The sequence below is a fragment of the Ascaphus truei genome, chromosome 19 (assembly GCF_040206685.1).
Source record: "Ascaphus truei isolate aAscTru1 chromosome 19, aAscTru1.hap1, whole genome shotgun sequence".
NCBI lineage: Eukaryota > Metazoa > Chordata > Amphibia > Anura > Ascaphidae > Ascaphus > Ascaphus truei.
The window spans coordinates 16,786,376-16,811,512 of record NC_134501.1 but is presented as its reverse complement, the minus strand read 5'-3'; the positions used below and the strand labels follow the sequence as shown (position 1 = coordinate 16,811,512).

At 44.6% G+C, this 25,137-nt stretch overlaps 1 protein-coding gene across 6 annotated transcripts in view; it reads left to right on the top strand.

The window, feature by feature from the left end:
• The window catches only part of WWOX (WW domain containing oxidoreductase), a 549,395-nt gene that overhangs the window by 137,500 nt on the left and 386,758 nt on the right, over positions 1 to 25,137 (top strand). For all 6 annotated transcript variants that reach the window (XM_075576745.1, XM_075576743.1, XM_075576744.1 and 3 more), the window contains one exon: positions 7,175 to 7,360. In XM_075576745.1, coding sequence (XP_075432860.1) covers positions 7,175 to 7,360 — 186 coding nt within the window. The remainder of the gene's footprint in view (positions 1 to 7,174; positions 7,361 to 25,137) is intronic.

Here is a 25,137-nt window from a genome sequence, read left to right as displayed (position 1 = left end):
TGATCTTCCAGGTACTGCGTTTGTGGTTTCATCCTCCCATCTTACTTCTGGTGGTCATCCTGGTCTTTTCATTTTCCTTGGAATCCCGTCGAGTACCATCTTTGTCCGGCTTCTTGTGATATGTCCGGGCCCACTACCATTTCAATTTCTTCACCCTTGTGAGGATGTCACAGACCTTTGTTTGCTTTCGAACCCACTGGTTACCCATTGGCCAATATTTGGACACCGTCTAAAGATGATTCTAGGTTGTTTGTCACAAATAGTAGAGCGAAATAGGTAATTCTGCAAGATGCACCAATTGTTATAAATTATTGGCTTAATATCGTCTCCAAATGGTGAATAGTTTTTACAATAATTTGGCATCATACCCACTGTGAATGGACCTATGTTGTCTTGCTTTCTCCTGGAACGTGCAAACATCTGAGCAATTGCATTGTTGACGAACAAATTGGCCAAAAGGTATTCCATCCCACATCAGATGAAAGCTATTATAGCGCAAGACTGTATTTGTGGCTACATATTTTCCAAATGTTTCAGTCATCAGTGATCCTGTCTGGTCTATCTGTATTCTTAAATTCAAAAGTGGGATAGTCCCCTCCGTAAACCGATGTAAATGACATACTGTGTTGATTGTCTTAAGATTTAAAACGCGACAAACCCCCTTGATCAATGTGTCATCTTTAAACCTTGCTCTGACCTTTATTTTACCCACAAACACATTTTTTACAATGTGCTTTTGCATGCCTTGTCAATTGGATGTAGCATTGGGCACCCCTGTCTTTTGTTATATACATTTGCCACGCTCAGCAGCACTCTTTTTTGACATAAATATATATTCATGATGTGGTGGGTGTAGGAGTTTGAGCTAGCTGGGAATGTGTGTGTTAATCAATTTCTGACTGGTAATAGTTGTATGGAGGTAGGTGGCACCTCCCCCAAGAGCTCACACCTTTTTAACTTGGGAGGTTCTAGCATTTTGCTGAATGGACAGGACTCACTGTGGTTACTTCCCCTCATACAGAGGTAAAGGAAGGGTTCACAGTGTAGTGTGAGACCTGCATTCATTTTGGTTTACCTTGACTTGGTATGCAGGCTTATAACGCTGTGGCCAAAGGGTTTAACTAAATAACCAAGTAATTATTATTATTTTTGAAGTATTTAAACTTTATACTTATTACCATATATGTTTTGTCAATTGGATATAGCATTAGGCACCCCTGTCTTTTACAGTACACTATTGCCTGGTCACTGAAAATGTCACGGTAGGATTCCAGAGGATTGGATTCTGATGGGACTAGAGGAGAGAATCCAGTCGAGCAAGTAATGGCTGGAAGATTTCAGGGTTGCCTGTGTGGGTTGGGAAATGAGTTGCGTTAGGTTAAGTGACTTGAGTTGTATCTGGATTTTTTTGTTTTTAGGTCGAGACAATTGTAGTTGAAATCCCCAAGAACTAGCAGCTCACTCTTCCCATTCAGAGAGGAAATGGAGCCAAGAAACTGGGTGATATCAGTCAGGGATTGTAGGGGGGCGGTAGATGCCAGCAATAAGAACAGGCTTATTATATATAATGGGAGGAGAAATGATATATATATATAATATTATTTCTCCTCCCATTCTCACAGGAAGATGTTGGCATAGGTAGGGACCACCGTGGTCCCTATTGCTGTAAGGCACTTTTGGTGACACCATGCATAATCAAAAATAAAGGAATTATGTGTAAGAACATATTCTAGACAGTCAACCAAAAATGTAGTACGATCTACACCCTGTTCCATTTTATCCAAGAAATATCTTGTAGCCCCTAGGCCATCCCTGTGTCTGATTACTTTACTGGGCACATACTGTACATCAGTATGCGTGAATGATTAGCTCTTCTGCCATTGTAATCTATACACCATCACCCTTCGTTGGGAACCCAAATATTTTAAATAACGGTTCCGTAAGTGACCTACCTCTGACACCGTAGGTCTGCCCAGAGGGCGGTCCTTGTTTTTGTGACTCTTGGGTAGGAAATACCAAACAGTTTTTCTTGGATACTCTTCAGCTCTGGTGACCCGCTGCTTCCTGATATACTGTAGGAGAAGCTGGAGCAGCTCCGGATTTAAACCTCCTGTGTCACGCGGGCCAAAAAAAAGCTGTGATGTCATCCCTTGCGGCTTCCTACTAGTTCGCGTGACCAGGACATTTAAACCAGCGGAGCTGCTACTCGCATCACTTACGGAGGTAAGTATCCCTGGGAGCAGGTGGTCCCTGGAGCTGAAATCAATGTGATTCAGCTCCTGAGAATGTTTTTTGAGGAGCATCTACTCACTTTTTTCTTTTTGCCACCCCGAGACATGCCGCCCGTAGGCTTGTTTTGAACATTTGTGACTCAGATCTGCCTCCTTTTGGTTTCAGCTGTTATTTCAGTAATGCTATTGTCATGATTATTATGAGGGGTAACTGTCAGGGGAGACCAGTGATCAACTCACCAGAGAGAACAACAGAGTTAATAAAAGTGAATTTATTGGAAAATAATATCCACAACAGTTCAGACATAAAACAGACACTCCCAACTGGGGAACACCTGCAGGTCTAGGTGCATTGACCTATGTGAGATTTACACTGTTCTTCTCCCACAGTATCCAACAGGAACTGGACTTGCACCTTATACCTGGAACTGGCACAGCAACACAGCAAAAGCTTCAGATTTAGTTCAGCAACCTCTTCACTCAGACATAGCACTAACTAGGGGCCTCCCTCCCCATCCTTTATATACCCCACAACACATAGTTACAAAAATAGAGAGTGGAGGCCAGGTGTCTTGATTATGACACAGCCACTGATTGAATACAAATAGATACATGGGAAGTTCACATAACACTTTGCAACATTCCAGCTGAACACAACATTAACCCATGTCCCTGAAGTGCTGGAACCATGCTACATAATACATAGATATCTAACATAATACAAATGTATTATTGACAAGTAGGGGTAATGGCGGGCTTGACCTTTATTAGAAGCAGTCTCATATACCTCTACTGTCACAGTGACATGGAGTGAACCCCTCCCCACTGCCCCAAACGGGGTGCAGCCACCAATCTCCTCCCCTATGAAGATCACATGGATGGTACTATTAGGGAAACCATCAAAATCAACAAGCAATCATTCACCCAGTTTTATTTTTGGCGTTGCTTTAGTAAACCCGTATTTTTGGGGATCACAAGGAGTGCCCCTTCCCTTTGCACAAAGCTATGTGCTGAAGGAGGTAGTTTCTCCATCGTTACTCTGTGATTTACAAAAACAATATGTAAACCAATATATATTTGATATCAGTGTACCCTGGGCGATAACATGTAGTATTCCAATTCATAATTTCACTGAGCTAGTGTGAGCAAGGTTGTTGCAAAGTATGAAGTTCATGTAAATTTAAGGGAACCATTTAAAGTCCACTCCACAGAACACGAGGAGCAGAGGACAGAGCATTTGATTGCCTTTTTTCAATTGACTGTTTTGGATCCCTGGTGCCTTCATGCGAACTCTGTCTGCTTACAATGCTTACAATATATGACTGATAGCAGTTTTCTGTTGTGCTTGGTTAGACCATTTATTGGGGAGGGAAGCCTTAGGGAAGTACCTCTAGGACCCTTTGGGACCAGGGGGAATGGGCTAGATTAAGAGGTAGTCCCTCGAAACGTCACCCCCCTAGCATACTTTCTTTTCTCCATTTTGTGTGTTTTTCCATATGTTTCATGTATTTTTTCCCCTTCTCCTTCTTTCCCCTCCACCCCTCACTTTGAGACATTTCCATTGTGACCCTTTGTTTTTTGCTTACACATTTGCTATAATTCCGGTTTGCTGTTAGTCATTAAATTCATTTACCTTCATGACATCTGTATTCAATAGATCATTTAGCTATTATACAGAGAGTGCTGGTACTTACATAGGTGTGTTAGTACTTTAGGTGAGGAAGATAGAAAACAAAGCACTACTTATATCCACTCCGATGTTACTTTGACTGGACACCAGGGGTGTGGATTCTCACCACAGTGCAAGTGGAATCCTGGCCAGCTATTCGGCATAATTGTCGAGTCATATATATACTATTCCAGTGGAAAAGTGGGGTATATTATTTTGTTCATGGAGGATATCACACTTATGCATTTTATTTTATAATGCTTAAAGACTGCGAATTGATTTGTCTGGAGTTTGGAGCATCACACAGCTATTTGCAATGTGAGTACTTTAAAGGGGAATAAGGGTCCCCTTGTGTTGCGTGCACCCTGCAACCCCATACATTGTTCTATATCAAAGTGCTTGTCTATCGCCCCCTTTTCCCTATATAAAGTCCATTGTTTTCAAGAAGTATTCACGCCTAGAACTTTTGGAAACGTGTTACCCAAGTCTAAATTCCTTGAGGCAGGTATTTCCAGAAAAGATACCTTTTCAATTTTATGCTAGAGACTAGTTTTGCCTCGCCAATAATGGCGTTCACACTTTGAATTCAACCTTGAAACGTTCAGTCAGAAATATCCTGACTTAGTCTGACTAATTTGGGGACTCTCTTTTCTCAAAACCATATGTAAACCTATATCTAGTTACCTGTGTTCTTAAGGGACCCGGGATATTTAATATTCTTTTCCATGAATACCACGAAGCTTGTATGATATATGTTGGTGCAAATTTTGTAGTTGTTGACATTTTCTCATATATTTGATTTTGTTTTGAAAAAATATTCCTAGACAGAAATGTTTGTGGTATAAAAAAAAAAAGACATGTTAACCATGTCTTACTCCTTGGGGTATGTACTTCAGAAAATATATAATTATTTGGGGGGTATTTTTATGTTTTTTACCTAGTCAATGGTAGCGTCTACAAGCCCTGAAAAAATCTGCTGGCCAGAAATGCATGTTCACCTATATATACTGTATCTAGTATTCGTGTACTCCAAAAACCAAGACATTAAAATCTAGTATTCATTTAAATGGAAGGATGCCGTTTGTTAGATAAATACGGGACAATATAAATACAATAAGTAGATTGTTTACTATATTCACATTTATGACATATCTTCGTCACATGATATGCACGCCATTCGAAATAGACATAAAAAGCTCGACTTGTACGGAAAAAAAAAATATATATAGTTTTTATAGGGGTATAGAAAGTCTTTCACAGGAATCATATATTTGTATAAAAAAAAGTTTAGAAAATATGATTGGCCACGCAGGTGGCAATTACCCTTGCAGTGAAAAGGTAAGTTCCCGTATGCAACGCTGTCAATACAAACTACATAGGGGTCTCTATAAAACGTGTGTGCATTTCCCTCTGGTGAAGATTATTTTCTGAAATGTAGTTTCATTGAAGCATTGCTTTCATAATAATCGTTCAGAGAGTAACTTGGGAACAAGATTTTGACCTGCTGGTCAATTTACAGTATTCCTGTTTAATTGCATAGAGATCCTTACCTACAATAGCTATAGGGGCAAAATATTATTATTTTTATTTTTTTTCGTAGTTGGTACAACATTGTCTAAAATATCCATGGTGTTTTATAGACCAAGCTATCAAAATAATGAAAGGAATACAGTATATTGAATTATACATAACCGAAAATGTTGTACGTAGAAGTCGTATTAAATACATTTACAAAAACCCCTCTGAAATTCAGCAGTGTGCTAAACTGTTCTGTGCTGGAGACACCGTTTCATCAACAGCAAATTTAAAGTCCGTCCTTGTCCCCTGTGCATTGTGGGTCAGGCTGAAGGCTTCGCTCTTGAAATAATTCAGGTGAGATTTCTGATAGGGTCGTGAAAGGGTCACTTTAGGAGAGCATGGGCAGATAGCGTTTGAAGAATGATGTCCTGACTTGTTTGCTTTACCAGGGGACCTAACTTCAGCATGCAGGTAGTGAACCTTTCAGTTTCCTTTTGATAAGAGAAGCACAAAGAAGGCAAGGCAGGCGGAGGGGGGGGGGAGGACTGTGACAACAGCTGCTTGAGGGAACTGGGGGATAAAATGCAGGTCGTTCTATTTAATTTCTGTAGACTTCTATGGGAAGAGGCTCAAGGGTCACTTGACAAGTGCCCAAGATCAGCTCACATCTCTGTAGTCTCCTTTTTATGACAATAAGGTTAAATCATTCCCAGTATTGTGCTGTTCACTCAAGGACCTGTGTATCCAGACAGCTAGAAAGCGGCTGGCTGTACCACAGCGAGGATTTAATGTAATGTACTTTATGCATAACGAACAGGGATTTTTCTTTCATTTTTTTTTTATACATTTGACTCTTTAGACAAACTCAGACCCGGGCTTTAAATGACATTAGAAAATAATATCAAGAGAGGCAGAAAGGGATACTTATCTTGATCATGTGTTCATTCAATAACTCCGCGTGGTGGTTTCTAACTAATCCTCTTATCACTCTTCCATGCTGGTACAGGCAAAGCCAAGATGGCGCACAATACAATCTCAATACATTAGAGATGGGACGGGCAACTCTAATCCTCAAGGGCCACACACAAGTCAGGTTTTAAGGGTATCCTGGCTCCAGCACAGGTGGCTCAATCAGTCTCTACTTCTAAACAGGTGGCACAATCAGTGTCTGCTTCAGCACAGGTGGTTCATGCAGTCTACTTCAGCACAGGTGGCTCAATCTTCCTAAAATATATCCTTAAGACCAATCAGTCTAAAGGCCCTTGTGATGATCGGGGTACCAGTATCAGAGCCAACAGTATTAGAACCCACAATCCTCCCATCCAGGGTACCTGAGGTGTGTTCCTTTTTCAGCACAGGCATCTCTCCCTAATTTGTTTGAGGGGACATATATACAACTGGAGATACTCAATCGGGCGTTCTGTCACTTTTTATAGACGCGGTTTAGAAAATGCGATTTGCGATAGAGAATTTCATATCGCGACTTCTGAACATGCCAAAACGTTTGGCACTGACAAATTCAAAACTACTAGAATAGGCCCCTTAGTATTTTTGTAATCAGAATTTAAACGGTTCTTTATATTTGGTTAGAATAATAAAACTATTCACATGAATGCAAAATTGGTGCTTTTTTTTCTTTCTGCTAGAGATCCTTGAGGTGTCGGAGCTTTAACTTTGAAGGTAACATGTACTAGAAGTGTTTTGAAATGTCTTGTGTTCTCTGCTTATGTACGGGTTGTTCTCTTTTTATTCACAGGTCTCTGCATATGCTAATTTGCAATGCTGCTTTCCTCGGGGGTCCCTGGCAACTGACTGAAGATGACCTAGAAATGTCCTTCCAGGTCAATCACCTTGGCCATTTCTACCTCGTCTCTCTCCTTCAAGATGTCCTTCGCCATTCAGTCCCTTCAAGAGTTGTTGTGGTGTCATCAGAATCACACAGGTTGGTTAAAGAACCCACTTCCATTTTTTGCTGTCTCTGCAACATACACCCATGCACAGGGCCGTCGACAGGGTTAGGAGCCGGGATAAGTGCCCCAGGTCCGGCGGTTGCGGGGTACCCGGTCGACGCTGGAAGTTGGGCACGGCCAGACCCAACTTCTGCATCCAGCTGCTGGGCCTCTGGTTGCCACCGGGTCCTTGGCTCTCCCCAGCTGCTACGGACACCTCTCTGCCAGGCTGGGCCTCTACCGCAGCTTACGGACAGGCCCAGTTTCCGGTGGGAGAGAGGCCCAGTCTGGAGAGAGGGAGGCCCGGCGTGGTAGAGAGGCCCGGCAACAGCTGGGGAGAGCCGGGGCACCAGAGGCCTCAGACCACCCCAAAGTTAGGTATGTGTGTGTTGTATTTTGTGTGTATGGGGGGGGGGGGGTATTGTGTTTTGTTTTATTGGGAGGTATTGTATTCTGCTTGGGGGGCGGTATTTTGTATTCTGTGTGTGTGGGATTGTGTTTTGGGTCAGAGGGTATTGTGTTTTGGGTCGGAGGGTATTGTGTTTTGGGTCGGAGGGTATTGTATTAGGGGTATGTGGGGGGTATTGTATTTTGGGAGAGGGGTATTGTTTTTGGGGGAAGGGGTGTATTGTATTTTTGGTGGGGGGTATTATTGTGGGGGGGATTATATGGGTATCTGGGGGATTGTGTGTGTTTGTATGGGGAGATGGGGAATTGAGGGAGAGGGGGGTAATTAAGTGATAGTGGAGGGTGGAAGAGTGTGATAGGACAGAGTGGGTGGAAGAGGGAGGTGGGGAGTGAGAACGGGGAGACTGAGAGACAGAGGGGGGGGGGGGAAAGAGAAATACCTGGGGAGAGGAGAGGGCTCGAGTGGTGTGTGAGAGGTGGGAATAGAGGGGGTGTGGGCTCGTGAGGAGGTGCGTGAGGGGGCGGGGATAGAAGAGGGGGCTGCAAGGCCGTTGGGAGGGGGGCACCGATCAAAACTAGTCCTTGGCCCTGGGAAATCGGTCTGCAGCCCTACCCATGCTCCACGGCACACAGGAGAATAGCAGGTGGGAACAGCAGAGCAGGAAAGGAAACCTGTGTCATATAAAGGGAACTGGAAGGGTGTGTCCTAGTGTTTCTGCCGATAGGAGGTAAGAACTGGACCCAGTTAAAGGAGCAATACTACATTCCGACCCCCCCCCCCCCCCACCATTTTTTCTCTCCTTTTTCTTATTTTTATATGTAAAGCATGTAGCAATGTATACTTCTACATTATTACCTAAGATGGCAATCGTTTGGTGCTCCTGTTATAAATCTGTATAAATCCTGATTGTCTGCTTAAACTAATGGCTGCCTTTCCGTTTCAATCAATCCTTAAGTCAGTGTAACTTCAGCAACTACAATGTATCCTGATATTACTAAGGTAACATTATCTATTACAGTTTGCAGCGCAAACTGCTGGGAACAAATTATCATAAACAGGAACATGTTGCAAAGATCTTGCCCTGCTGGGGAGGTGGGCTATAACCTGCCATAGAAAGCAAAGGATGTGTTACTACGCATTCAAAATGGCATTAAGTTGAATAATAAAAAATAGTAAGAAAAAAAAAGCATACTGTATACGATTTCACACGATTTGCTGCTTGGAGGCCAGCTTGACAGATTAAACAGGACACAAGTAGCAATGTGGCACTGCTAGGAGCTTCTGCCTCTGAGGTTTTGTCCCTGCTGGCGCTGAGCGCGCTCATGCTTGGAGAGCTCTCCAAGCATGAGCGCCGGATGTCCTTAAAATTTTTGCAAGCGCGTTGTATGGGTGGGGGTCGGGGAGGGACGCTGCAGGGGAAGCTGAGCGCGTTAGAAAGTTTAAAAAAATTGTTTATCTAAGCGCCGATGAGTGTGTATGCCCGCGCATATGCACGCGCGGAGACTTGCATATATATATATATATATATATATATATATATATATATAAAACAAACAAATTGGAGTAGCGCCTTAGGAAGCTTGATAAGGATAAATCAGCTGTGTAAATCAGATAGAGTTAACAAGGCTATTGACCAAAGAATCCCCAAAAGGGAGAATTTGTGATAAAAACAACTGACATCTATAGCAAAAATAAAAAATATGAAACATAAAAAATAAAATAAAAACCAGATGTCAGTTGAAATTTCAAAAAATTTACTTAGTCCACTGGAGTTTTGCTGCCCGTATATAAGGACCACCAAATCCCAAGGATATCTGCAGAAAACAAGAAGAAAAAACAGGCGCACTCCTAGTGTGATAAAGTATAAAACAGTATTTATGGGATTGTAAAATATAAAAAGCGCACTCACAAACAGTGTAAAAATAATAGCATTTATGAGATATACTCAATCGCCTTGAAGCTGTGAAGGGAATGTATCAGCCTGTCCCGTTGGTGCCACCTCTGGTGTATCCGTTGGTTCAGCAAGGTGCACTGGAGCCACCGCAGCCAGATGATGTAATAATCAGCAACACGGTCAGAGACTCCCTCCAGATACACCTCCCACAGCTCTCACTGCTCACCAGCAGGCAACTGCAAAACCGGAACCCCTGACGAAGTCCTTAGGGACGAAACGCGTAGGGCGTTTCCCAAAGAGGCGAGTTTGTGGCTGACATTACTGCACGAACGGAGAGAGTACCTTGGAGCTGTTGCTATTTTGCTTGGGACTGCTGTCGCTTCCGGTTTTGCAGTTACCTGCTGGTGAGCAGTGAGAGCTGTGGGAGGTGTATCTGGAGGGAGTCTCTGACCGTGTTGCTGATTATTACATCATCTGGCTGCGGTGGCTCCAGTGCACCTTGCTGAACCAACGGATACACCAGAGGTGGCACCAACGGGACAGGCTGATACATTCCCTTCACAGCTTCAAGGCGATTGAGTATATCTCATAAATGCTACTATTTTTACTCTGTTTGTGAGTGCGCTTTTTATATTTTACAATCCCATAAATACTGTTTTATACTTTATCACACTAGGAGTGCACCTGTTTTTTCTTCTTGTTTTCTGTGTATATATATATATATATATATATATATATATATATATATATATATATATATATATATGTATCAGTACCGTGTTAGCCGAGCTTCAATAATCAAAAAAATAAAAAAATAAATAGATGATACCGTTCTGTGGCTAACGAAATGCTTTTATTTGTGCGAGCTTTCGAGATACACTGATCTCTTCTTCCGGCGATGTTACAATGAATGAAGCAAAAGGTAAACTTAAAAACAGTGTCTCTTGGAATGTTATCTGTGCTGTTCCTTCCCCCGGTGTGGATGTGTTTTATGGCTAGAGGTGTTAAATGGTTACTGAAAGCAAGTGAGACGGTTGCATGAATACAAATTTATGTAACTGTTCGGGACACTTAGCAGTGGCCTAAACAGAGATCGAAATTTTATGAGTCATTACTGACAGTAGTGAACTCTCGTCCCATAAGCGCTAAAGGCCATGTCTGTACATACTGTGCTATATGTATGCACACACAGCTGTCTCTCACACATACTAATACTCCTTGTTTTTCCATCCCTATACACCAATAGGGACCACTAAGTATCCACACACACTTTTAGTTGTGCTACTAACTCTCACATTTCCACACCCACCCACACCATTTATATCCAGTCCCACTCCACACACACCTTGTGTAAAGCACTGTATATACTGTGGGCTCTCCATTCATTTTTATTCACACTGATACACATACACACTCTTTCTTCACTTGCTTTCAGTAACCATTTAACACCACTAGCCATAAAACACATACACACCGGGGGAAGGAACAGCACAGATAACATTCCAAGAGACACTGTTTTTAAGTTTACCTTTTGCTTCATTCATTGTAACATCGCCGGAAGAAGAGATCAGTGTATCTCGAAAGCTCGCACAAATAAAAGCATTTCGTTAGCCACAGAACGGTATCATCTATTTATTTTTTTATTTTTTTGATTATATATATATATAATATACGCAAGTCACCTCGGCAAGCGCCGCCCGCTCAGCGCTAGCGGGGACGCAGCATAATAGAGAATATGAGTGATTCTGTGTGCAACATGCGTGTGTAACATGCGTGTGATGCAGGCAGGACCATTATAAGGAGACATAATGATCTGTATACATTGGTTCTGGCATTGTAAATAAGTTGCGGGATCCAGTGTGCAGCCAAATCTTAGTTTGTTTTTCGGTGATAGCTGGGAATTGAAGTACAGAGGGTTCAAGTGAAATACTGGTTACTAAATACATCTGTTGGGTTTTATTTTACACCTAAAGAACGTATTCTTGAGTAATACTGTAGCTTAACTTTTCCTACATCTTTCATTAATTTCTCATGTTTTAGAAAGAGAGTTTTGCTGAAAACGAGTACGCAACTCCTCATATACTGTATATATATTAATTTCACTTATCTTACATTACATTTACATTACATATGTGTGTGTGTGTGTGTGTGTGTGTGTGTGTGTGTGTGTGTGTGTGTGTGTGTGTATATATAGACACACACACACACACACACACACACACACACACACACACACACACACACACACACACACACACACACACACACACACACACACACACACACACACACACACACACACACACACACACACACACACACCATAACTTAAAATGTGATGATAAATCCTACAGCATTGAAAATTGCAAAGCCAGTACAACCATTAAGGTCGAAACATGTCTGTGTGGTTTCTCTGGCCCTGCATCTGATTCCCATGCTTTGCTTAAAAGCTGTGCTAACAGCGAGCATTAGCTTATAAGGGTTCCATGTAAAAAATATATATATATAAACTCCACATACATTCTTCTCTTTCTATATCTATACAAAATCTCCAGCTTTATACATTCAACTGAAAGGAACAACTACTTCCATTGTTAGCCTATTAATGCAGCTGGCAGTCACAAATAATGCTGTAATTATACAAAGTAAACGTAGAGGCCCAAATTGTTTGTAAATCAGGTTTGTGCAGTATTTATATGTTTGTTTTTGGTAACTATTTATACAAACGCAGCTTTCCCTGCACTTTAGGGCACTCATTGATCTGTCTCGGAGATGGAATAATAATTGATTAAATCTGAACGCCACAACCTTTATTGATTTGTCATTCAACAACTTCAACATCTAACCAAGAAGAATGTGAAGTTATTCTAAAAATACAAACAATCCAATTAAAGATTGCAAGGTGGAATCCAATCATTTTATAATGCACAAGCGAGAGCGTTCAATTCAGCCGTTAGAAATGTAATGCAGGAAACTAAGTGATGTTGTCCTGTCTCCTAGTTCAAAAATATCAATGCAAAGCACACAGGAGTTTCCTTTCCATGAAAGACGATACATACTATAACGACAGCAGGTTACTGAACCCCGTCCTTTCCTGGACACTCTCGCTTCCATCACAAAGTGTAATTATTTAAAGCAGGCAGTTCTTTAAATATCTTACTATTGGTATTTACTTAAAAAAAAGCCATCTATTTTAATGAGCGTGCTTTTAAATACTTGTACAATTGTAATTGTCCTCTTCTCTTGAAACTCGTGGAATAACACAGCCAGTGGCGGATTTACGAAAACCGCCGCCCATGGGCGGCCTTGGTGCTGCCCGGGCTATCGCCGCCTTCGTGCCGCCCTCCTCCTCCTCCTCTCAGCATTGCGGCGTAAAATGACGCTGCGACGTCACCTGGCAACGTGACGTTGTTCCGTCATCTGACGCCGCAACGCTGAAGAAGGAGCAAATAAAAATATTACTTGTGAGCACATTCACATGTCTTAGACCTGCAACCCTGCCTTTCACCATTATGACCTAGCATAGAGTGCTTCCACTGCGGCAAGGGATTCTGGGAAATTACGTGCAAATGAGCACATAGTGTCACCTTTTGCCTGAAATCCATTTTTACATGGTACTACAGTAATGCTTATATATGCTTATATATATTTGTGAAATCACTGTATGTCTGCGTCCCAAGGGTCAATCACATTGGACCTTGGGCCTGTCACTCCTGCTCAGGCCATGCCCGCCCCCGCACACCTCTCATTGGCCTACGTCCAACACCAATGCCACACTGTCCCACCCCTCACTGACTCTCATTGGCCTGCGTCCAATGCCCGCCCCCGCACACCTCTCATTGGCCTGCGTCCCACCCCTCACTGACTCTCATTGGCCTGCGTCCAATGCCCGCCCCCGCACACCTCTCATTGGCCTGCGTCCCACCCCTCACTGACTCTCATTGGCCTGCGTCCAATGCCCGCCCCCGCACACCTCTCATTGGCCTGCGTCCAACACCAATGCCCTAATACTTCCACACTGTCCCACAGTCCCACCCCTCACGCTTTGCTTTTGCAACACCTAATCCTCTAATCCTCAACCTGCTCTGGGGCCACGCTTCACAGCTATCAAAACCTTCACGTCTGCTACCACAGACTGCCGAATCAGGTACAGCAGTGTTTCCCAAACTGTGCGCCGCGGCTTTGCTAGAGGGGCGCCGCGATCAGGGCCGCCAGCAGCGGGAAACAAGGGCTGCTAGCTCATTTAAAAAAAAAAAAAAAAAAAAAAAAACCTCTGAGGGGAAGCAGAGGAGCGGTCACGTGACCGCTCCCATCCAATGGGGCAAGGTGTGTGTGTGTGTGTGTGTGTGTGTGTGTGTGTGTGTGTGTGTGTGTGTGTGTGTGTGTGTGTGTGTGTGTGTGTGTGTGTGTGTGTGTGTGTGTGTGTGTGTGTGTGTGTAAAACGGGCTGCAGGGTGTGTGTGAAAAACGGGCTGCAGGGTGTGTGTGAAAAACGGGCTGCAGGGTGTGTGTGAAAAACGGGCTGCAGGGTGTGTGTGAAAAACGGGCTGCAGGGTGTGTGTGTAAAACGGGCTGCAGGGGGTGTGTGTGTGTGTGTGTGTGTGTGTGTGTGTGTGTGTGTGAAAAACGGGCTGCAGGGTGTGTGTGTGTGTGTATATATGTGTGGTGTGTGTGTATATATGTGTGGTGTGTGTGTGTGTGTGTATATATGTATATATGTGTGTGTATGTGTGGTGTGTATATATATATATATAATGTGTATGTGTGGTGTATATATATGTGTGGTGTGTGTGTGTGTGTGTGTATTTATGTTTATATAGATATATATATATATATATGTATGTGTGGTGTATATGGATGTGTGTGGTGTGTGCGTGTGAATATATTTATCAAAGTTGCACAATGTTAATAAATAATTTATTCTCACATGTCTTTTTTTTTTTCATTTTTAAATATTATATAATACACACACACACACACACACACACACACACACACACACACACACACACAGCTACCAAGTGACAAACACACACAGTGATACCCGCCTACCAAAGCGCGCTTGCTGTCTCCTCTGCCAGGACAGCGAAAAGCTCCTGGTAGAGCGAGCGGCAGCAAGCAAGAGCGAGCAGCAGCACCTAAGCGCTTACTATGTCCCAGGCCAGAGGAACTATAGCAGCGCTGATTACAGATGCAGGGGCTTTGTGCATCTGTTCAGCCCGGCTCAGCGACGCTGAGAGAGGGAGGCCCGGCGCGCACGCTGGAGGAGCAGCACCGGGAGACTGAGAGAGTGATGTCAGAGAGAGAGAGAGAGTGAGGTCAGAGAGAGAGAGAGAGTGAGGTCAGAGAGAGAGAGAGTGAGGTCAGAGAGAGAGAGTGAGGTCAGAGAGAGAGAGTGAGGTCAGAGAGAGAGAGTGAGGTCAGAGAGAGAGAGTGAGGTCAGAGAGAGAGAGAGAGGTCAGAGAGAGAGAGTGAGGTCAGAGAGAGAGAGTAAGGTCAGAGAGAGAGAGAGAGAGAGTGAGGTCAGAGAGAGAGAGAGAGGTCAGAGAGAGAGAGTGAGGTCAGAGAGAGAGAGTAAGGTCAGAGAGAGAGAGAGAGAGAGTGAGGTCAGAGAGAGAGAGTGAGGTCAGAGAGAGAGAGTGAGGTCAGAGAGAGAGTGAGGTCAGAGAGAGAGAGAGGGAGGTCAGAGAGAGAGAGGGGGAGGTCAGAGAGAGTGTGAGGTCAGAGAGAGAGAGAGAGGTCTGAGAGAGAGAGAGAGAGAGAGGTCTGAGAGAGAGAGTGAGGTCAGAGAGAGTGAGGTCAGAGAGAGAGAGTGAGGTCAGAGAGAGTGAGAGTGTGTGAGAGAGACACCAACTGCGCACTGCAACTGTTAGGTATGTATATACACCTTTGTTTTTACTTTGGCGCCGCGTAAAAATCCTGATCGCCTTGGGGAGCCTTGAACCGAAAAAGTTTGGGAACCACTGAGGTACAGAATCTACACACAACGCACAAACACAGCACACACACACATTCACACAACACCAAACACTGCAGACTGCCTCTTCAAACCCCCCCTCCCCTCCACGCCACACATCTCCCTCCCGCAACCGGACCGCGAGGCCGCGGCCTCCACTCACACACCATGGCAACGATGTCCCTCCCCCTATCCCGCTACCTCACACAGTGTAGCTCCCGCGAACCGCACAGCACGCCACATCTCCTGCACCTCACACAGCTCCCTACCGCAACCGGACCGCGAGGCCCCCTACCCCGCTACACCATGCCACCAATGTCCCTCCCCCTATCCCGCTACCTCACACAGTGTAGCTCCCGCGGACCGCACAGCACGCCTCACATCTCCTGCACCTCACACATCTCCCTCCGCAACCGGACCGCGAGGCCCCCTACCCCGCTACACCATGCCACCAATGTCCCTCCCCCTATCCCGCTACCTCACACAGTGTAGCTCCCGCGAACCGCACAGCACGCCTCACATCTCCTGCACCTCACACATCTCCCTACCGCAACCGGACCGCGAGGCCCCCTACCCCGCTACACCATGCCACCAATGTCCCTCCCCCTATCCCGCTACCTCACACAGTGTAGCTCCCGCGGACCGCACAGCACGCCTCACATCTCCTGCACCTCACACATCTCCCTCCGCAACCGGACCGCGAGGCCCCCTACCCCGCTACACCATGCCACCAATGTCCCTCCCCCTATCCCGCTACCTCACACAGTGTAGCTCCCGCGGACCGCACAGCACGCCTCACATCTCCTGCACCTCACACATCTCCCTCCGCAACCGGACCGCGAGGCCCCCTACCCCGCTACACCATGCCACCAATGTCCCTCCCCCTATCCCGCTACCTCACACAGTGTAGCTCCCGCGAACCGCACAGCACGCCTCATCTCCTGCACCTCACACAGCTCCCTACCGCAACCAGACCGCGAGGCCCCCTACCCCGCTACACCATGCCACCAATGTCCCTCCCCCTATCCCGCTAGCTCACACAGTGTAGCTCCCGCGAACCGCACAGCACGCCTCACATCTCCTGCACCTCACACATCTCCCTACCGCAACCGGACCGCGAGGCCCCCTACCCCGCTACACCATGCCACCAATGTCCCTCCCCCTATCCCGCTACCTCACACAGTGTAGCTCCCGCGGACCGCACAGCACGCCTCACATCTCCTGCACCTCACACATCTCCCTACCGCAACCGGACCGCGAGGCCCCCTACCCCGCTACACCATGCCACCAATGTCCCTCCCCCTATCCCGCTACCTCACACAGTGTAGCTCCCGCGGACCGCACAGCACGCCTCACATCTCCTGCACCTCACACATCTCCCTACCGCAACCGGACCGCGAGGCCGCGGCCTACACTCACACACCATGGCAACGATGTCCCTCCCCCTATCCCGCTACCTCACACAGTGTAGCTCCCGCGGACCGCACAGCACGCCACATCTCCTGCACCTCACACAGCTCCCTACCGCAACCGGACCGCGAGGCCGCGGCCTACACTCACACACCATGGCAACGATGTCCCTCCCCCTATCCCGCTACCTCACACAGTGTAGCTCCCGCGGACCGCACAGCACGCCTCATCTCCTGCACCTCACACAGCTCCCTACCGCAACCGGACCGCGAGGCCGCGGCCTACACTCACACACCATGCCACCAATGTTCCTCCCCCTATCCCGCTACCTCACACAGTGTATGACAACACCTACCACTGGAAATCAGATGTTCGTTGAAATAAAATATGTTTTCCTAACTATTTTACTGTCTGTATAATGTACACAACACTCACCCACACAAAACCCCCTCATACACACACACACACGCAAACACGCTATCCCGCTACCTCACACACTCTACCTCCCGCGGAACAACCAGCACGCCTGACATCTCCTGCACCTCACACATCTCCCTCCGCAACCGGACCGCGACGCCGCGGACTACAGTCAAACAGCATGCCACCAATGTCACTCCCGCTACCTCACACACTGTATGACAACACCTACCACTGAAACTCAGCTGTTCCTTACAATAAAATATGTTTTCCTAACAATTTCACTGTCTGTATAATTTATTCTAAAACACTTCTCACACCACCACTCACACACAACACTCACCCACACAAAACCCCCTCATACACACACACACACACGCAAACATCCTGTCATTCTATGCCACACATAACAACAAATCACACCTCACCTTCACCCTCATAATACACACACTACACTCAAAAACATGCAATTTACAACATGTCTATGACCAACAACACGCACTCACACACGTCACACACACAACATGCGTCATACACACACACATGCCATCACACACGCCACATACACACATGCTCTCACACACACCACACAACATCACACACAACACACACACAAATACACAAACACATGCACACACACACGCACTCAGCAACGCCACACGCCCTCAACCACGCAACACACGTACTCACACACACACACCAACCTCCTCTGCTGATACAACACACAAAACAACACTTCAACATAACCTTAACTACCACACACAACACAACCACCACTAAAAAACAAACACACACACCCAACCCACTGTTCCAATTACCTACCCTTCACCATACACACTACACTGAATACAATGCACATTTACACGTCTCACCACCCACTCCCATTGCACATCAACATCCCACCACACACAAACATATACAACAACACAACACCTCCGCTACTAACACACCTAGCACAATAAATCACCTCTTCCTTTCAATAACATATTTTACACAAAACATTACTATTTACACATCTGTCTAATTTATTGCACACAAACACTCAACTAACCAACACTGACACACACACACACACACACACACACACACACACCACACACTCACTATCACATCACACACTCACTCATCCACACACACACCCCACACAATCAACAATCACACACAATAATTACATACACACACTATTCTGCCACACACACAGCCAACATTAACACAAAACAAAAACACACACAACATTTCAACACCTACACAAACGCACACCAAACACAAATAAATACCCCTCAATACTGTCACACTTTATCAATTTACATTGTACATTGTACAATTGTACATTGTACATTGGCATCACATTACAACTTTACAACTTTACAACTTTCACATACAACATTTACACATACTTATTCACACTTCACATCCCGGGCAACGCCGGGTTTCTCAGCTAGTGCTTATATATTCCTTACAAATTGTCAAAACAAATACAAAAATTGTTTTTGATCCTTCCTGTTTCTATGTTGATCTAGAAAGGGAGCTTAACCTTTGGGTTATCGCTGATGATTAATTAGATTGTAAGCTCTTCGGGGCAGGGACTCCTTTTCCTAAATGTTACTTTTATGTCTGAAGCACTTCTTCCCATTATGTGTTATTTGTATTTTTTGTTATTTATATGAGTGTCACATTAATGGCGCTATATAAATAAAGATATATATATTAGAGAAAAAAAGAGAAAAACCGCCCAATCCATGTGTAAAATCCAAATATAAAGTTTTAATAAAAAATGACAAGACAAATGCACACTCACAATTTGTCAATGCAATAAAAGCATTGTATGGGTAAACCCATGCGCCAACATGTGTCCGCTCGCCGACCGCTTGCGCCGGTGCGTCAGACCTCACTGCTGCCGGTGTATCACGAAGAATCGTCCTTCCGGCAATTTGGATGAACAACCTGTGGTTCCTGGCAGGTTATGTTAGTTGGTTCGTGCGGCTCAGGGAAAGTCTTCCTCTTGCTGGCAGAAGGCGCATGAGCTAGTCCACCACCGTAGTTCTGCAAAACCACGTGCCCTACGCGTTTCTTCCGGAAGAACTACGAACTACGGTTGTTCCAAATTTCCTTACAAAGCTAACTCATTAATAATGTGAAGGAACACAACTATTTTTTTTATCAATTTTACACATATAATATATATTTTTCATTATTGTGTTTTTCAGATTTTTATATATTATTTTTGTTTTGTTTTTTCACATTTTTTATGTTTTTTTCACATATATATTTTTTATTTTATTCATTCATATTTTCACACTCACCTATATATTTAACCACCATCCGAGTTCCAATCATATAATTTGTTTATTACAATTCATACAGGTCATCTGTGTTAACAATTTTGACGGTCTGTTTGCCATCAAGAGTCTGCTGTGAGGCTGGTACACATCCAGGCACTGTCAAAACTATACATTTAAAGATATATATATATATATATATATATATATATATCCAGGAGAGGAGCGGGCAGTACTGTATTTATCAGCGCAGGAGAGGAGCGGGCAGTACTGTATGTATCAGCGCAGGAGAGAAGCGGGCAGTACTGTATTTATCCGCACAGGAGAGGAGCGGGCAGTACAATATTTATCAGCACAGGAGAGGAGCAGGCAGTACTGTATTTAACCGCACAGGAGAGGAGTGGGGTAGTACAGTATTTATCTGCGCAGGAGAGGAGCGGGCAGTACTGTATTTATCAGCACAGGAGAGGAGCGGGCAGTACTGTATTTATCTGCGCAGGAGAGGAGCGGGCAGTACTGTATTTATCAGCACAGGAGAGGAGCGGGCAGTACTGTATTTATCAGCACAGGAGAGGAGCGGGCAGTACTGTATTTATCAGCGCAGGAGAGGAGCGGGCAGTACTGTATTTATCCGCACAGGGGAGGAGTGGGCAGTATTGTATTTATCCGCACAGGAGAGGAGCGGGCAGTACTGTATTTATCTGCACAGGAGAGGAATGGGCAGTACTGTATTTATCCGCACAGGAGAGGAGCGGGCAGTACTGTATTAGCGCAGGAGAGGAGTGGGGCAGTACTGTATTTATCCGCACAGGAGAGGAGTGGGCAGTACTGTATGTATCAGCGCAGGAGAGGAGCGGGCAGTACTGTATTTATCAGCGCAGGAGAGGAGCGGGCAGTACTGTATTTATCTGCACAGGAGAGGAGTGGGGCAGTACTGTATTTATCACCCTCATTAAGCTGCGGAGAAGTGGGGAGAAGCTACAATCCACACCAGCAACATCCCCATATTGTATTATGTAGCATTTTCATTTGTCAGGGATGGGGAATCTGGGTTAGAGCTTGCTACATTAGGAGAAATCCAATCCAGTAGCAAACATGAGCTTCACTTACTTTATGGGTGAACTAAAATAAAAGCATGGTCCGCTATGACCCGAGACTACGCTATAAATTACAGAAACAAAACGGTTTGGTATATTAAGTAACAGAAAGGCCATTACTCAATCTTTTCTGACAAACGTTTGGCAGTCAATGGGCCATTCTAAGTTGGCAACTTATTTGTGTTGCAACAAAGTGACATCACTCAGCCATATAACGCCTTCTCTACCACCTTTAAACTTTCTTTCATAAATTAGGATGCTAAAAAACCTAATTTTGCCCCGATAACACAATTGAGTAAACAATACAGGTTATTATTCAAAGGAGGTTGTAGGACGTGCTAGGCACCAACATGAATTCTTCACAGAGGAAATAAGTGTACAGAGCTTTCCAAACCTCGCAAGTCTCTTCTTCAGGTGTACAAAAATGTAATGGCAAAATTACAGTTGTGGTTTTAAAGCAGTTTCCAAGAAAGTGACAAAGGTGCCATTTAATGAGTCCCCACGAATATAAGTATATGGAAAACCAATGAATGAAGTAACCAAATAAAGGGCGATTTTAGCATTGAAAGATGCGTGGAGGACCTGCACTCTGTCCCCGGTATCAAGGAGTTAACAAAATCATTCAAACTCAACTGAAGTTTTGTAAAGCAGAGCACAGCCCGGGAAGCCGTATACCAGGCTAAAGAAGGAAAAAAAAGTCTAATGCTTATTCCTGAAATGTTTAAGTGACTCAGAACGCAGCTTATTTTTTTTAATCACGTTTCCATAAAATGTAACCCTTGGGGCTCAGAGTAGAGAGACCAGCCAAGGGTCAGGCTGAAACCTTTATCACTTCCAAACACAGGGGCTTATAGTATAAATGACACACTGCAGATAGATTTACTTATACCATTTCAAATTTATGGTAGCTGCAATGAAAGGAAGCAATAGAGAATGCCAGCAATAATCCTGCCCTGCACTAAAACATGAAACATCCCCTAATTAGGTGGTAACTAAATCTGGACATCCTTATCTTTGCCAATCACATCGGCTTTGTGAAAGAAAAGAATTCATTGCAGTTATTAAGCAAAGGGGGCTACTGTAGCACAGGCCCAGCTAGCTCTCCAAAATAAATCTGCCAGCTCCAATCACTTGCCAGATGTGATGGGCAGCAGGGGATATGTTTAAATGAGCTGTTATTTAATGGGAGATTATGTTGAATTGTCATCTGCTTGTTTCGCTTTGTAACCTCCTGCCTCAAATACAATTTCAGATCATTTCTCTTGGTTATGTTTCGAGAGCCTGCCTTCCAGGTTCGGGTCTGGGCTTTTGGAAAATAGCACATTTTTAAAACCCTTCCTGCAGAGCAAGATCAGCCAAAGTTTAGGCCAAACCAATATTATAACGCGAGGTACAAAATAATCAGCTGTATCTTCACCGCCTTCCCTGTTGGGGGGACGAACAACGACGCAAAATTGGCAGTGCGGGTGTAAAACATTCTTCATGCCTTTAATATACTTTGATGTGCTTGTTATTTAAATGCAGAATCTCATATTGGATGAGGCCAATTTATGATCACAAGTAAGGATAAGGATGGGCTCCAGTTCATGAAACAGTTTTACTTGGAGTGCTTCTCTGGAACACAAATCTTGTTGTGAAATTGTACAGTATTGTTCTTATTAAGTTTCTTTTTTATTTCTTTATATACTAAGTACCCTTTCTGACCCTTTGTCACTGAACAAGGTTCCTTTGTATGTTGATATACCTTGTTGATATACATTGTTACTTTATATGGCCTTTCTCCCCCCTTCCCCCCCCCGCTTTATTGTGGTTACATATTTCAAATCAGCCGGTGCAAATTCGACTACAGCAGGGCCCCGCATATACGGCGGGTTCCGTTCCAGGGGCCCGCCGTATAGTGAAAATCGCCGGAAAGCGGATCCGGCGATTTTCAGTTCTGTGCATGCACAGAACGGCGTTTTTGCCGTTCTGTGCATGCGCGGCCTATGGTCTGCGCGCGCAAACTACGGTATGCGCTCGCAGATAACGGTCTGCGCATGGGCGCCACCGCCCGTTCTGCGCATGCGCGACTGAGGATCAAAAATGGCGGCCCTCTTCTCGGTGCCGCCGTATCGGCGGATCGCCGAAAAGCGAAGCGCCGAGAAGCGGGGCCCTGCTGTACATAAAAATACTGAGTGCTGAAGAGAGCTAAAATGAAACAATTCTGGCTGCAAGTGAATACATGAAAAGGGAGACCAAAAAGCGCACCAGCACAAACGGAGCAGGAAGGACCCAAAACAAAAAATAATTAAAAGGGCACTTTAATGTGACAAAAGACCCATCCAAAGCGTTTCGAACGTCACAGCGTTCTTTTTGAAAAAGAACGCTGTGACGTTCGAAACGCGTTGGATGGGTCTTTTGTCACATTAAAGTGCCCTTTTAATTATTTTTTGTTTTGGGTCCTTCCTGCTCCGTTTGTGCTGGTGCGCTTTTTGGTCTCCCTTTTCCTGTATTGCATATATATAGCTGCACAGCTTGCCTACCTACTACCAGGATGTGAATATTGCTTATTTTCAGGGGAACCTGCCGATGAGACTGAGGGTGAGTGGGCTTGTACCATCTACCACCTGTCTTCAGGAGGATAGTACCCATACTATTACACATTAAGTACTATGTCATTTATTAGTACCCTGGTTTAGTGGTTTGGCTTATTTTGTTCATTACACCTGCATTTGAGCGCTTCAGCTATTTTCTACATTGCAAGTGAATACATTACTAAAAGTTATATTCCAGACATGTTAGAATATGAAACTTGTAAGCCAGGGTATAGCTTTCTGTGTTTAATCAAAAACAGCCTTAATTACTCACTGGTCAGTTATTATATTTGTATACAAAAAACTTTGCTTATTGTGATCCCATAGCCATTTATTTAGCTCCCACAATTACATAGGCAATGTGAAAATATAGTAAAACAAGTAAGTTTGAGGTTTTAGGAACACGAGAATGCTTTTATAATCCCTCTTATTACCCCATATGTGTCAGGATGGGGCCTGAGCCCATCCTCTGTTGGTACAGCAAAGTCAGACCCACCAAATGATACATGTGTGTGTGTGTGTCTGTGTATATATTTATTTAGTATAAAGTGCTTTATGGTTAGGTGCAGCCTTAACAATGTGGTCCCCACTCTTAGAGAAATGCAAAATCAAAAACTTATAGACAATACCATTCTGTAACTAACAAAATGCTTTTATTTGTGCGAGCTTTTGAGATACACGGATATCTTCTTCCGGCGGTGTTACAATGGATAAAGCAAGAAAGGTATTAACTTAAAAACAGTGCATCCTGGAATAAAAAAAATCTATATGTATATCATTTATATACACACCTCGATTCTAAGACACACCAATGATTTAATAAATGGGGGGAAAAATAAACACTACATTAAATGTGCAGAAAATATATATATACCTTTTTCAGACGAGCTCACACATAGACACACACACACACACACACACACACACACACACACACACACACACACACACACACACACACACACACACACACACACACACACACACACACACACACACACACACACACACACACACACCTGTATTCTATAAAGGGTTGTGCATATAAAAATACAGATATATGTGTGTTACATATCTAACTCTCCCTCACTCTCTCTCGCACCCCGTGATTCCTGCTCTTACCCGCACATTGAGGTGAGGGCACCGCTGGTTTTATAGGCTTCTGGTTGTTGTACTGGGTGCTGTGCATTGTCTCTATGAGGCGGGCTCCTCTCCCACACTGGGCCCGGGGTGCACGGACTGTCTGCTGGGGGGTTGGGAGGAAAACCCGACACAGCACAGGCCTGACCCGCCGGCCACCGCAAAGATAGCGGCCAGGGGATTGGATGGGACAGCGGGGTGAGAGGTGAGAGCTCGGAAGTTCAGCCAATAAGGATGCGGAAGACATAGAGACCGGAAACCCGTCCAACCAAAGCACAGGGAACAGAACGCTGCAGTACTGCAGCCAACCAGAACCTGGGAGACAAATAGTAGAATGCGTGGCCACATCCCATTAGCGGCCATATTGGTACAGGAACCAGTTACAAATACCGGTTCTCGTTTTTCAAAGACATCGATTCGGGACATTTTAATCTCCATTATGCTTGCCCTAACTAGCCCAGCCAGACCTGCTACCTCGGGAAGCAGGTGGTCTCCGGAGCTGAAGTTAACACAGTTCAGCTCTGGAGACCCCCTGCTTCAAACCTGTAAAGAAATGGAACCACTGCTTTAAACTGTTATCGGGTTCCCCGGGGAAG